The 14402-nt window shown below is 50.7% G+C and overlaps 2 protein-coding genes across 13 annotated transcripts in view; one reads left to right on the top strand and one right to left on the bottom strand.

Moving 5' to 3' along the window:
- ARHGEF4 (Rho guanine nucleotide exchange factor 4) overlaps positions 1 to 8487 on the top strand; it is a 269255-nt gene extending 260768 nt beyond the window's left edge. For 7 of the 9 annotated variants that reach the window (XM_019837885.3, XM_011285191.4, XM_023259190.2 and 4 more), the window contains 8 exons: positions 117 to 293; positions 367 to 546; positions 2682 to 2914; positions 3205 to 3334; positions 4784 to 4915; positions 5683 to 5926; positions 6648 to 6725; positions 7294 to 8487. In XM_019837885.3, coding sequence (XP_019693444.3) covers positions 117 to 293; positions 367 to 546; positions 2682 to 2914; positions 3205 to 3334; positions 4784 to 4915; positions 5683 to 5926; positions 6648 to 6725; positions 7294 to 7445 — 1326 coding nt within the window. In that variant the 3' untranslated portion in view covers positions 7446 to 8487. The remainder of the gene's footprint in view (positions 1 to 116; positions 294 to 366; positions 547 to 2681; positions 2915 to 3204; positions 3335 to 4783; positions 4916 to 5682; positions 5927 to 6647; positions 6726 to 7293) is intronic. The other 2 variants (XM_023259188.2, XM_023259189.2) reach the window with 1 other exon arrangement.
- A 741-nt stretch (positions 8488 to 9228) lies between these two features.
- FAM168B (family with sequence similarity 168 member B) overlaps positions 9229 to 14402 on the bottom strand; it is a 37302-nt gene continuing 32128 nt past the window's right edge. For all 4 annotated transcript variants that reach the window (XM_023259193.2, XM_023259194.2, XM_023259195.2 and 1 more), the window contains exons 6-7: positions 14245 to 14370; positions 9229 to 13804 (exon numbers count right to left, since the gene is read on the bottom strand). In XM_023259193.2, coding sequence (XP_023114961.1) covers positions 14258 to 14370 — 113 coding nt within the window. In that variant the 3' untranslated portion in view covers positions 9229 to 13804; positions 14245 to 14257. The remainder of the gene's footprint in view (positions 13805 to 14244; positions 14371 to 14402) is intronic.

Consider the following 14402-nt stretch of genomic DNA (forward strand, 5'->3'; position numbering starts at 1 on the left):
TGGGGGCAGGGGGCTGCCATGCCTACCTTCCTCCCAGCCTCAGTTCACCACTGCCCCTGCGTGCGGGCCACAGGGGCTGACCCTCCGGGCACTGACTGGCCACGTGCTGCCTGCAGCTACGGGTGAACCAGGACGAGCCCGCCGACGATGACACGTTGCGGGCCGGGGAAGGCGGGACCGAGGATGGAAGTGCCGAGGCACAGAGCAGCAAGGACCAGATGCGGACCAACGTCATCAACGAGATCCTCAGCACTGAGCGGGACTACATCAAGCATCTGCGGGACATCTGCGAGGTGAGGCCTAGCAGGAGGTGCGGAGGGTGGCGTGGGGGGACCAGAGAGAGACCTGACGGGCCATGGGCTGCAGGGCTACATCAGGCAGTGTCGCAAGCGTGCTGACATGTTCAGCGAGGAACAGCTGCGCACCATCTTTGGGAACATCGAGGACATCTACCGGTGCCAGAAGGCGTTCGTGAAGGCGCTAGAGCAGAGGTTCAACAGGGAGCGCCCCCACCTGAGCGAGCTGGGCGCCTGCTTCCTGGAGCACGTGAGCACGCCCTGCCCCAGCAACCTCTTTGCCCAGGGCCCATTCTCCAGGCCTCCCAGCCAGGCAGTCCCCCTCTGCCCTTCTTTGCTGGTGGTCCCCACTCCCCTGCACACACACACCCTGGCCCCCGAGCATGTAAGCCACCTTTTGCCCTTGGCTCCCATTCCTGCCTCCTCGCAGACAGAAGTGGGCCCTGCAGGCTAAAAGTCCAGGCAACTTGCTCTTCTCTTCCCAGAAGCTTCCAGGCCCCACTCCCCTAGTACCCAACCGCCTTCACCCTCCAGCGCTGTTTCAGCAATGTCTCTGCTTCTTTGGGAGGCAGACCAAGTCAGAGAAGGCTCCTTGGAGCAGGGGGCCTTAGGCATCAGCGGAAAAGGTTTTCTTGGGCTACAGGAAGTAGAAGGCAAAGCTGGGTGGGGCCACCTGCTGAGCATCCTCAGAGCTGTCATAGCAGATTCTGGGCTTCCTCACACAGTAAGAAAACTGGAATTTGTGTAATGTGTAGCACTTCCACTCTAAATGCCAGTTGGATTGGTGATTTAATTGGATTTAATTGGATGGTGTGGGCTAGATGGACTCCTGGCCTTGCCTGGTAAGGAAGCACTTGTTTCTGTCTCCTGTGGCATTTATGTGGGGTTGAGCAGAGGATGCCAAGGCCAGCCCAAGGACAATATGGGTTCCTTCCTGGCTACTACCAGTGTATGTGGGGGTGGGGGTTGAGGGGGCTGTTGGAAGGGCCCTATTACCTGGCTCCAGTGGCAGGAGAACTGGAAGGGGAGACCTTAGATTCCCTGAGCAGGAATGGGTAGTGGGGTCAGAGCAGCTGCGTGAGTGTGGGATTTGGAGCCAGTTATGCAGCAGGCAGAGTTGTGATGGGGGCTGGAAGGGAGGGATAGGCACTTTATCGACATCACCCAGTGTGACCATCACAGCAACGGGCCAGTGAGCTTACTGCTGTTACCCTCCTTTCCCACCTAAGTCCATGAAGTCCTAGTCACTAAAGACCCAGTCTTTCTCTGGGTCAGGTAGATAGAACAACAAAAAAAAAAAAAAAAAAAAAAAAAGAAAAGAAAAAAGGCACAGTGAGTCTCATGTGCCTCATGTATGTGTGTGTCGCAAGACACACACAAGGGGCACCTGGGTGGCTCAGTTGGTTAAACATCTGACTCTTGATTTCAGCTCAGGTCATGATCTCGTGGTTCATGGGATTGAGCCTGGTGTCAGGTTCTGCCCTGGCAGCGTGGAGCCTGCTTGGGATCTCTCTCCCTCTCTCTCTCTCTGCCCCTCCCCTGCTCATGCTCTGTCTCTCTCTCTCTCAAAATAAATAAACATGAAAAAAATTTTTTAAACGATACACACACAATGTGGACGTATCTGTCACATGGTGAATGGATAAAGTGGCACTGGCTGCCCAGATATGAAGCCAGAGCTTTGTGAGGAAGAAGCGACACACCAGGGGGCACAGCCATAGACCCTGGAAGCCATTTAATCTCCCTTAATCTCCTTCTGTCCCTCTCTTCCTCTCAATCCTTCTGTCCTTCTCCCTCCCTCTCTCTCTCCTTGTCTCTGTCCCTCCCTCTCTCTCTTCTCCCTCTCTCTCTCTTCTCCCTCTCTCTCCTTATCTCCTCTCTTCTCTCCCCTTCACTCTCCTTTCTCTCCCTTCTTCCCCCCAATCCTCTCTCCTCTCTATCCTTCTCTCTCTCTCTTCTTCCCCCCACTCCACTTTCCCCTTCTGTCTCTCCTTTCTTTCTCTTCTCTCCCTTCTTTCCCCTGTCCTCTCCCTCCTTCTCTCTCTCCTTTCTCTCTCTTAGTTTTTGGCCTTGGTAGTGCTTCCTTATTAACATCATTGATTTCACCCCAAAAAAAACCTGACATACAGTCAAAATATCTGCTGAGAAATCTGGGTGGTGACAGGACACACACATGCCTGAGTTTTCAGGTGTCTAATACCCCTGTGTCTAATTCCACATAGCTTGTGCCCAGTGACATGGGTAGAGAGAGAGCCTGGGCCCTCTGAGCCCAGCTCCTGAGGGAAATACAGAGGCCCCTGCTCCCTCTCCTATGCTGTGCCCGAGTTGCCTGGGTGGCCTGAGGGAGCAGGAGGTCACCATCCTGACCTCCAGCTGTGCCCCCAGCAAGCAGACTTCCAGATCTACTCGGAGTACTGCAACAACCACCCCAATGCCTGTGTGGAGCTCTCCAGGCTTACCAAGCTCAGCAAGTATGTGTACTTCTTTGAGGCCTGCCGGTTACTGCAGAAGATGATAGATATCTCCCTGGACGGCTTTCTGCTGACACCGGTACAGAAGATCTGCAAGTACCCTCTGCAGCTGGCTGAGCTGCTCAAGTACACACCCCCCCAGCACAGGTAGGAGGCTGCTGGAGAGGGAGGGCAGTCTGAGGCTCTTCATGCCTTGGGTCAGCCAGAGTGTTGAGTTCTGACTGACAGCACATAGTAAAATAGTCCCTGCTGTCACATGCTGTCATTACAATGAAAGAAGAGGACAAAAATAGGATGTTAAGTTCTGTGGCGCCCAGACGCACCGTCTGGCATTGACAAGTGAAAACTGCCAAGGGCATAGCCCCAGAGGGAGGCAGCTCCACAGCCCCTCTCTGCCCTCCCTAGTACAACCTTCTTCCATGTCTGTTATGCCCCAGGGACTTCAAGGATGTGGAGGCAGCCTTACATGCCATGAAGAATGTGGCCCGGCTCATCAATGAACGGAAACGGAGGCTTGAAAACATTGACAAGATTGCTCAGTGGCAGAGCTCCATAGAGGATTGGGAGGTGAGGGCCCCACAGCTCGGGAAATACTGTGGGGCATGGCTCCTTGCTTTAAAATCACGCTTGCCTTTGAAAAATCTAGGAAGGAGCTGAAGTGGGAGTCATGCTCTGGGAGCTCGCAGTAGGAGAGCTGGTCCTCTGCCCAGGCCAACTCACTGGAGCATGCAGCTGCAGGCCTGGTGGCCTCTTTCCTGGTCAAGAGTGCCCAGCATGTGTGACATAGGATGCTGCTCCCAGTGCAATCAGCTGGCCCAGCAGGAGGAGCTAGTCCTCAGCCCTCAAGGGACAGGCCAGATCCCCAAGTGGCAGTAACTACTGGGACTCCCAACAGAAGGGTTCAGGCCTGCCATAGCATGACCGAAAACGGATTGCCATGGGTTTTCATTCCATTCCTGATTCCATTCTTCAGGCTTACACATGCCCCTTATATCCACCAGTCTTGCCTTCTGAAGCCACCCAGAGACCTGAACTAATGGGGACATTCCTGTCCTTTAGAGGCCTTCCCATCCTGCTCTTTCCACCCCCCACCCACCAGCCATAAAATGTTATGAAAATACAGATTCCTGGACCCCACCCTAGAAACACAGAATTAGAATCCCTGGTGGCAGGGCTGAGCAGTGTAGTCTTTGGGGTTTTTTTGTTTGTTTGTTTTCTTTTCCTGGTGACTGGTTCTGAGGCCTAGCCCTGGCTAAGGACCCCTACAAACTCACTTATCCCAAACTGGCTGCCAAGAACTGGCTATGGTTTGCATTTTCTAAGGAGGAACCAGAGTGAGGCTTGGCTTAGCCTGAAAGTTTGAGGTCTGATGATGGAGCTTCAGGTACTAACTACATTTAGCTAAGAAAACTTCATAAGCCCCTAAAGACAAGGCTCACAGGTGACTTGAGCCAGGTCTAATTATTCTTGAGCATAGCACTGTCTAATCGAAGTATGGGAGCCACATGGGTCATTTTAGATGTTCTAATAGCCATCTGGAAACAGAAAAAAAGCAGGTAAAATTAATTTTAATAATGTTTTATTTAAGTCAGCATATCCAAAGTGTTTCAACGTGTAAGCAACAAAATCATTAGTGAAATATTTCACATTCTTTATACTAAGTCTTCAAAATTGGTGTTTACTTACATGACATCACAATAGGGATCAGCCACATTTCAAGTGTGCACATGATTGGCCGTCACTGGCCCCATTTTGCAGAGACAACTAACTTGTAGGTTAAACCACCTTTTTACTCCTTAACACCCCACTATGCCCACCACTGCCTTGGGCTTCAAGAGCAACCCCTCCCTCTGTGGCCTGCTGCTCACTGCAGACCCTAGCCCAGTGGGGGCCACAGGCAGACCAGGCCAGTGGGGAGCCTGCCCAACTCATGACAGAGGCAGGGGGCAGTGCCCAGTGGAGGGGGCTTCCCAGTTTGGGTACACTCAGCTCATAGTGTTCCTTGGGGTCCACCAGGGGGAAGATCTCCTGGTCAGGAGTTCGGAACTCATCTACTCGGGGGAGCTGACCCGTGTTACACAACCACAAGCCAAGAGCCAGCAGAGGATGTTTTTCCTCTTTGACCACCAGCTCATCTACTGCAAGAAGGTACCAGAGCTGCTGTGCCCTGCTGGACGAGCCGTTCAGAGCGGGAGTGGAGGGGGTGAAGCTGGGGGCTGGGAGTAGCTGCCAGAGAAAAGGAGCCACACACGTCCTGAGGACGTTCAGTACAGCAGGCCCTTCCCTGTTCAGGCCCATAGGGCCAGGATGAGGATCGTTGTTTGTGAAGGAAGCCAAGTAGCCCGAGGACCATGGGGTGGCCCTCACAGTCTGACCAGGGTCCAGTGCTGTTGAGAACACCCTCCTTCATGACCTAGCCTCTGCTTGCTTCTAAAGCCACCTCAGCTCCCCCTGAGCCCTGGCATCCTCTGCTCCTGTTGCCTCTTCTTTGCCGTTAGCTTCTGCTCCTCTCAGCACGTGGCCCAAGTGGCCCTGTTCAGGAAGCCCTCCCAGTCAACTGATACTGGGCCCGGCCCGGTAGGCCTGGTACTCTTCTGTTGTGCAGTATGGGCCCTGACCCACTGTCTCCATGGCTGCCTCTCTGTGAGGCAGTGGGTGCCCTCCAGGCTAGTCAGTAATTTCACTGAAGGCATGAGGCTCCTCCAGCATGGGTTCAGCACACAGCTGTGGGCCACACCACACTCTGCCCTTGTGAGCTTACCACCTGCTGGGAAAGTGGGTGTGCAGCCCGCTGGCCCTTCTGACTGCAGGGCAGGGGGTGAGGCATAAATAGGTCAGGAGAGTGGTTCAGAGGCCTGAGAGGTAAGGACTTGAAAAGCAGAATATAGAGCAGGAGCTCACAGAGTCTCTGGTAGGACCTTCTCCGCCGGGATGTGCTGTACTATAAGGGCCGAGTGGACATGGATGGCCTGGAGGTGGTGGACCTGGAGGACGGGAAAGATCGAGACCTCCACGTGAGTGTCAAGAATGCTTTCCGTCTGCTCTGCGGCACCACGGGAGAGAGTCACCTGCTGTGTGCCAGGAAGCCTGAGCAAAAACAACGCTGGCTCAAGGCCTTCGCCAGGGAGAGGGAGCAGGTGCGGCTGGACCAGGAGACAGGTGCGAGACCCCACTCAGCCTTGATCCACTGTGAGGGCCCACCCAGCCCTCCTCACCCCTGAATGCAAGGTCAGGACAACCTTGAGACTGCGAGGTAGCCATGTGCCACAACCCAGGGCAGCTCTTCATTTCAGCCCCAAGGCATGGCATGGTCTGTTGGCCTGTCCAGGTTTTTCTACCACACACACTCCGTAAGGTGGGGGCCTTCTCAGTTGCAGAGACCTGATGAGGCCCCTTTCCAGCACAAAGCATTCAAGTAGGATTTGGGCATGGGCTTTGAGAAACCTCACCCACCCCAACATAAGCAAGATACCTCCCTGCTGCATTCCTTTTCTCTCCATGGGCCCCTGGACATCACACTCAGAATGACCAGATTGGCTCTTGGTCTGGGAAAGAGCCTCCACCATAGTGGAAAGGACACTAGATGCTGAATAATACATCAAGGACTGGGTCTGGGTGAGAGATGGGGTAGGGCAAGGATGTAGGGAGGGCCCACTGAGCATCTCCTCTGCCTGGTTGGCCAAGACAGGCTGGCTGAGCAGGATACTGAGCATCTGCAGCATGATGGGACACCAGACCCTGTGAGAGATGCAGGATACACCAGGTGCCGAGAGGCACAGGACAAGAGCAACACTGGCTGGGGAGGGGGAGGAGGTGGAAGTCAAGTCCTCAAAATAATAAGAGGTCAAGCAGAGGTCTCATTTGGGGTCCTCCCTCCCAGGCTTTTCCATCACCGAGCTGCAGAGGAAGCAGGCCATGCTGAATGCCAGCAAGCAGCAGGCCACCGGGAAGCCCAAAGGTAAGTGGATGGTACCCTACCTCCTCCCACAGCAGCCTGGCCCTACTACCTGATCAAGATCAAACTCCTCTCTGACCCCCAGAACAAAGCCAGCTAGCATGTAGGTCCCATCTGCTGCCCACTGCCCTTTCCAGGTGTTTGTTCCCAAAGGTTGGTGGTAAGGGGCCACTGGTGACAAAGCTTTAATCAGTGTGCAGTTGATAATTTTGCTCTCAATCCCCTCACATCCCCCAGAGCAGTAGCATTAATGACAGCACACCTCCCCAGGCAGGACTGCTTTCTGGCAGGCCTCCGTACAACCTCCTGGCAAGGAGCCCATATCCCCATTCCAACAGAGCTGATAAATGCCTGGCACGGGGCCTGTGCCATGGAGAAGCTCCAGGGCCCCACACTGTCCCAGGTTTCCTGGCCATCCCCTCTACAGTGGCTCAGGCCACTGGATGTGGTCAGCCCCATGAAGGAACTTCCCTCCCATTCCACCCCCCGCTACCAAGCAGAGGCTGCCATTCTGCCATGTGACACCTGGCTCCCTAGGTACCTATGATCCCCGCTTTCTTTTCCTGCTCAGCCCTCAGCCGGCCCTACTACCTGGCACGCCAGAAGCACCCGGCACTGCCGGCCAGCCTGCCCCAGCAACAGGTCTTGGTACTGGCAGAGCCCAAGCGGAAGCCATCCACCTTCTGGCACAGCATTAGCCGGCTGGCACCGTTCCGCAAGTGAGCCAGCCCCCACCTTACAGCACCATATGGACCTGTCCCTCCAGTGGGCCTCCAGCTTTTTCTCCCTGAGGCCCACAGCATGTGGCCTCCTCTGCCTGTCATGTGCACTGGAAGTTACAGGCTGAGGGAGGGAACTGCTCGGTGCCCCATTCTTCGTTTCTTCCCCACCACTGGTGCACTGAAGACACCAGGTGGATGGGCAGGGGCCCACAGCGGTGAGCCTTCCGCCATCCTCTGGACCTCTATGGGGCCTCCTGGGAGCCACAGCTCAGAGCCACCGGCCAGGCCAACACGCGTGAGAGGACTGGCCACTCTGGACCCTCTTCTCTGGACATCTTATTATCCCTCCTCCTGCTGTCTCTGGGCAGACTGCCTTCAGCCCCTGCAAAGTTGGGCTGTGTGCCCCTCTGTCCTCCTTCAGGCCCCTGGTCCCCAGCTGGTGGTGCCAGGCAACTTGCATCCCTGGAGGGTGGGAACCGGAATTCTGTGCACAAAAATGTCAGGCCCAGAGCCCACCTCTTTTGCCTCCCAGTCCCTCTCTAGACACGCCTGGCTGCTGGACACCCTCTTCACTTGTGATGTGTTTATAGTGGAAAGAAAACAAAACCATAGTCACTGCATACTTCTGTCAGGGTTTGTGACCAGTCCACGTGTAGTTGTGGGTTAACTGCAGAACCTGCTCCCAGTTTGTCTGGATTGTTCTGTTTTTCTAACAATGGGGAAAAATAATTGTTATTAGTGACACAGAAAGATTGCCTTACCCTAAGTGAGTGTGAGAAGCCATAAGGACTGAATTCTGTAGCCCAGCATCCAGGACTGACCCACTAACCCAGAGTCCAGTGAGCATGTGAGTTAAGAGGGAAGCCCATGTCCTGCCGAGAAGGGTCACAAGTACAGCCAGAACCTGGCTTGTGGGTGCGGGAACACTGAGCTGCCCCTCTGGCCTAAGGGAATTCAGCAGCATGTACAGTCAGTCACTCTTGCACTATACCTTCTCCAAGCCAGAAGCCACATTTAATTTCATAAAGAAACATGAAAAATAACCTGTCGGCCCTGGTTTTTCCATTTGTGTCTATGCATTTTCTCCTTTGCATGCTCCATCCTTCCTAGGACAGTTACCTTTCTCTGCCCTGGGCCTCTCCTTAAACAGAAAGGATGAGCCCAGCATTGCCCAGTGTGGTGGGAGCTCACTTACTTGCAAACCATACCCTCAGAGCTTTGGTGGAAAGAAGCGAAGGTGGCGGGAGAAATGCTTCAGACGCTCAGAAGGAGCTGCGAGGACAGCATGTGGTCTGGGAGCTGTCCTGGTATGGGATACAGCTGGCTCGGCTCCTCCAACCACAGGGGCCTGGAAGCCTGTTGGCTCCCTGACTGCTCCCAGAGTCCATGTTTAGCTGAAGTTATTAGCAAATGTGAATTTGGGGGATTGGCAGTCTGCAATCTTTCTGGGTTTTAGCATCCTCTTCAATGAAATAGAGAAGAATGTGTCCTCCAGGATGGGGACCAAGACACAAGACCAAGAGAAAAGGAACAGGGTCAGCTTTCCTCCCCTTTCCCCTGAGGAAGCAGTCTTCCCAAACTGTTGCCTCCACACACCCTTACACACCATGCTGTCACAACGCCACACAAGGTCACCACGGCCCAGCACAAGGCCTTCTGCCCCCAAACCCTGCATGTCCTAACTAGAAAGAAGCTACACCACCTTCCAGCCAGGCCATGCCACCTCAAAATAAACCCTACAGGAAAAAAAAAAAAAAAAAAAAAAACCCATAAAAATCACACTATGCAACACAAGTCAATCTTTATTGAAAACTGCAGTATTAATACATAACAAGTCTTGTTACAATAAACGTGCTTTTAAGAATTTTAAATCTGAGCTCTACTCATCAGATTGCATAAAAAATTAAAATAGTATGAATTTACACTTAATGGAACTGGCTCAGGATGGATGTTCCATTCCTTTGTATTGATTGACACCGTAAGTTCAATGCAGAGGTGAGGGATGCCTTTAACAATGGAAGACAATACCGACATAAGCTTAAAAAAAGTACCAAGAAAACGGTCTAAAAAAAGTATTTAAAAATCATTAAAAAAAAAAAAAAAAAAAAAGGAACCATTTCCTAGTCAGTCATAACCCACGTGGCTCCTTGGGACCTCTCCTCAGAGCAGCCATCACGTTAAACCCTGCCAGGAGCACAGCAGAGCCCATCTATTTTACTGACCACTAGTCTACACAAGGACCCATGGGAGACTGACAGGGCTCAGGAGGCCCAAACAAGACACCTGTCATCTCCAACACAACAGCCCTGGGAGCACATATTTCCTGAAGCCCACTACAGGTTCCCTGAACAGATGCCTGCCTCTCCTCTGTCTCCCTGTCCCAAGTGAGTAAACTTTAAGGTTACCCCTAGGGTTTTCTGTTCTTCAAATGAATGTGGGGGGGGGGGGGGGCGACAAATCCTCTAAAACATGTAAGATCAACTTTGCAACTTTCTACCCAAAATGATCAGACCCTCCTCTGCAGCGCGTCATCTGCAAGTCTGTTCAAAATAGTCTGACGCACCTTCAGAGAGCTCAGGCTGAATAATAAACAGCTCAGGGGAAAAACACAAATATTTGAGATATGCTAGAAACAGCTAAGAAGTCTGCCCTTCCCCTGAGCCAACCACACTCCTCTCTAGAGAACCCCCCCACCCTTAGAAAGCACCAGAAAGAACCAGAAGCTGCCCCTCACCCTCCAAGCACTTGCCCTTAAAACTGCCCGTGAGCCTGCTGAGGGGTCAGACAGGCATCCTGTCCTGACTGGGCAACACCCAGGTTGGCAACGACTAGGGTATCCAGCCATTAGCTGCCAGGTGGGGAGAAGGTGGCCCAACCAGTCAGAGTAATACTGTTTCCAAATGTGTACAGGAACAGGTGAAGAAGGGTGGATTTCCTTTTGAAGTAGGCCCCAATATTGATGTGGTTGGTGTGTGCCACCCTTTCACCACCAACTGGCAGGCACACTCACAGAAACTCATGTGCCAGATATCAGCATATCCAAAATGCCGTAAGAATTATTACAGAAGCGATGGTGCCACCAGATGGAGCAAGGCACTGTACGCCGAGAGTGGGAAGGGCAGGATGCTCACCAACAAGTACCCAGCCCAAGTCTCAAGACCTCTCTCATGTCCTATAAGTACATTTGCATAGCACTCAAGAAACAGATTCACAGAACAGCAACTGGTAGGCCTCACTAACCATACCAACAAGAATGTTCTGACAAGATTTAACACAGAAGACATAAAAGGTTCTGGAAGCGCCTTGCCTTCATGCCTCCCACGAATGGCCCTGGTCCTGATGTTGGCCTCACTTCTCAGAGGCAGTGGGTTGATGGGAACATTGCTCATCACTAAACACTCCAAGTCACCAGGCCCAGATCCAAACAAAACTTCCATAAGCAGAGAAACAGGCCTCCTGAACCTTGGCAGAGAGGCTGTAGAAGATTTTTTTTAATTATCCATGATGATGACGTTCATGTTTAGAGGAATTAGGTCCTTGCCTACCTGTCTCCACTTCCAAAAGAACCATAATTCAGCTGAAAGAGTATCAAATTAGGAATGTCACATACAAAAAAAAGGCCATTTCTCTGTTCCACAATTATGCTTGGGATATCAAATTATGCAATTTTATAACAAGTTCTATTCCTTAATTATTTTTACTGGAACTGCTGTTAAAATTACAATCTATGATAGTTTTGCTACTATTCATATGTCCAGATTCTTACCTACTAGATAAGATCTACCTTTCATTATATTTGGTAGCTGATGCCCTGATGTGAAAAGATTTCCACACAGATGTATTCCATTATGCAAAGGTATTTGATAAAGTCTCCCAACTCACCTTCACAAAAGGGAAAAAAGATTTTAAAAAATTACAGGGGGTAAAGTGTTTATGAGCTGATGTAAATGGGGGCAAAATGCAACCCAACCTTCTTGCTCTTGAAAACACTATTTAATTCAGTGCTTGTGAAAACACTCACCCTGTGTGCACCATGTCTCAAGCAAGCCCAATGAAGCATCCGATAGAACTTCTACATTTGAGTGACTCCACCCTTACACATAGGATGTGTGTGTGTATGTGTGTGTTTTCCCATTTTGATGTTTAGGGCTTTTTTAAAGCATACACTAAAATCATATTTTCTCCTAATCTATTACACTAAACTGGGGAAATGGACTTTTCTGTTACTTGATCAGTTCAGCCCTGGAACCCTTGGAACCTCATGGATATTATAAACCATCCACCGTACAGATGGAATAACCAGCACAGAGCTAAAGTAGACACAAACTGTGTGCCTGGGGTACATGGTACACACACACACACACACACACACACACACACACACACACACACACTCTCTCTCTCTCTCTCTCTCTCTCTCTCCACACACACACACACACACACACACACACACACACACACACACAGACACACGTGGGTTAAGTGCTAATGAAGCAATTTAAGGTACTTATCAGTAAGCACACTATGTTAATAGACATTAGGAATAAGGAACCTTCTGTTTACAATGATCCATGCAAAAATATTCCTAAACTTCTTATAAAATAAAACGTGAAAAAAGAAAATTATGGGGTACTTACTATAAAAAATAAGGTTACCAAAGGCTCAGGGGTCAGGTGTCCCACTCAGGAAATGGGGCCGAAAGCCAAACCAGTGCCAGAGCCCTGACCTAGCTGCCAGAGACGTAAGAGCAGGGTCCCCTCCCCAACCAAAGACCATACACTTGAAATGATGGGGTGAATAGGAGCACACCCACCCCCACCTGACAGACTGCTGAAAGGGAACAAAACCCTCACCCTCCCACCCCCTCTGTGAACGGACACACTCCCACTGATACAAGCTGGGCACATTTAAGCAAAAAAAAAAAAAAAAAAAAAAAAAAATCCCCTTCATTTCTTATATACAATATTCTGACTTTAAACACAAATTCCTTTCTAAATAAATCCTGGCAGGCAAATGCATTCTGATGCTGCCTGGGCCCTTGCTGTCCATACCTGCTTTGTGCTGAGAGCCCTCAGCTACAGATGGCAGACAAGGCTCACAGACCAGAGGCACCAGCCCCTCCCTCACACCTCCCCAGACCCATCTCCAGAAGTCTCCTCCAGATGGTGTCAGATGACAAGGCCCCTTCAGGTGGATGGGCTGAAACACAGCCACAGCCCTGCCTCTCTACAAGAAACAATTTCAAATCGAGTTTTGTTCCCTTTTAATAGTTCTTTTAAATATTTAACTTTCTTCGTAACAGACAGCTGAAATCTTTGCCCTTCGTTGGTGGGGGAGTGGTAGAGGACAGCAATGCCTACATATGTTTTCCGTACTGAAACTTCTGGGGGCGGGAGGGACGAATGGTTTTCTAAGCTAAACAAAGGAGAAACCAATACCTCCTCCAAGTGTGACTGTTTCTCCTTCACACATCTTCCATCCCAGGAAAATAATTTAGTTCTACATAAGACTTTCCCAATAAAGACAAAGAAAACCTCATCTCTACGTGTAGGAGACTTGTAATGAAAATTGAGATGGCAGAGAAAACTGCTTTGCTGATACACAGACAACCTCTTGCCCCTAACTGTACTGGCCATACAGCTATACTTTCATGATCATCTCTAAGAATGTCCACACCACAATGTTTAGGCAAGCCTAAACGGCAAGGAAAGGGACGTCCAGAAAGCTGGCTGTGCCCCAGGCAGCAGTGGCCCACCCTGCACTTTCCCTGTCCCTACGACTCTCTTCCCATGCAGTCAGTGTGAAAGAAACAGATGGCTGAAAACTCAAAGTCCACGTTACCAACTGGCAACCCACATCAACCCCAAAGGCTGAAGAATCATCCAAGGGATTTCAGATACTCTATGAAGAAATTCACTTTAACACTTATAACTTGAAGACTCTGCATACATTACAACAGTGCATTAGTGATACAAGTTGTAAAATGCTTTTCCATTCCTTTGGGTTTTGCATATGATGGTTTTGCATCAGTCACTGCAGGTAGATTGAGCAAGCTTTGTTTTTTGTTTGTCTTTTTTAAACATGCATTCAACTAGATATGATTCAGAATAGATTAATACTCCCTTTTTATCATTACAGTTAGCTAAAAAATTGCCAGGCAGCCCACAAAACAGGAATTGCTTTAAGACCAACCCACAGAGTCAGTTGGAAACTAATGGCGCTGGGACCTGCTGGGCCGGGCCAGAGTAGTGTTAGCTAAGTGTCGAGAGCATTAAGAAGAAAGTCCAGGTTGGAGGCGCGAGGCCTGCAGCACCAGCTGTGGAACCTCCAAGATGTGACTGCACAGCTCCATCCTCAAACCTGGCAGGGGGAGAAAGACAAACATGGTCACACGGAGCACCCCTGGCACCACTGCTCCAAAAAGGAATTTCATTTAAGTCAAGGAGGACAAAACCCACTAGGACCAGAAAGGGCAGCAGTGGGAAAGGCCACTGCTCCTGGTTGCCGCACACCTTAGAGAGACTCCTGGTTACAACCAGAATCCTAGTTCCTGTAGGAGGCAGTAGGAGATTAGAGCACAGACTAGGAAAGGAACAAAGTATATAGTGTACACAGCAAGTACTCAATGGTTTCCTTCCTTCTACTTTCTAAGAGTCCAAATAAGAACAAATCTTTAAATGCCACACTGCCCTTGGATTAAGAGGGGCATTTAAGCATTTTTCTTGTTAGTGCTTAAAATATAGTAGATTTGTCATTCTGTACTGGAAAAAAAGCCAACCCAGGTTTCACCAGTCACTTACATTTGCAGGGTGATCACCACTGAGGGGGCACGTAGCTGTAGGTGGGCGTTCCTGGGGCCCGATACGTGGGCACAGTGACTGGGTGGGGGGCAACAGGAGTTGGGGAGTGGGCGGTCAGCAGGGTACCTGGAAGAAAGAGCAGCTGTCTCAATGGCAGG

Source organism: Felis catus, chromosome C1 (assembly GCF_018350175.1).
Source record: "Felis catus isolate Fca126 chromosome C1, F.catus_Fca126_mat1.0, whole genome shotgun sequence".
Lineage (NCBI taxonomy): Eukaryota > Metazoa > Chordata > Mammalia > Carnivora > Felidae > Felis > Felis catus.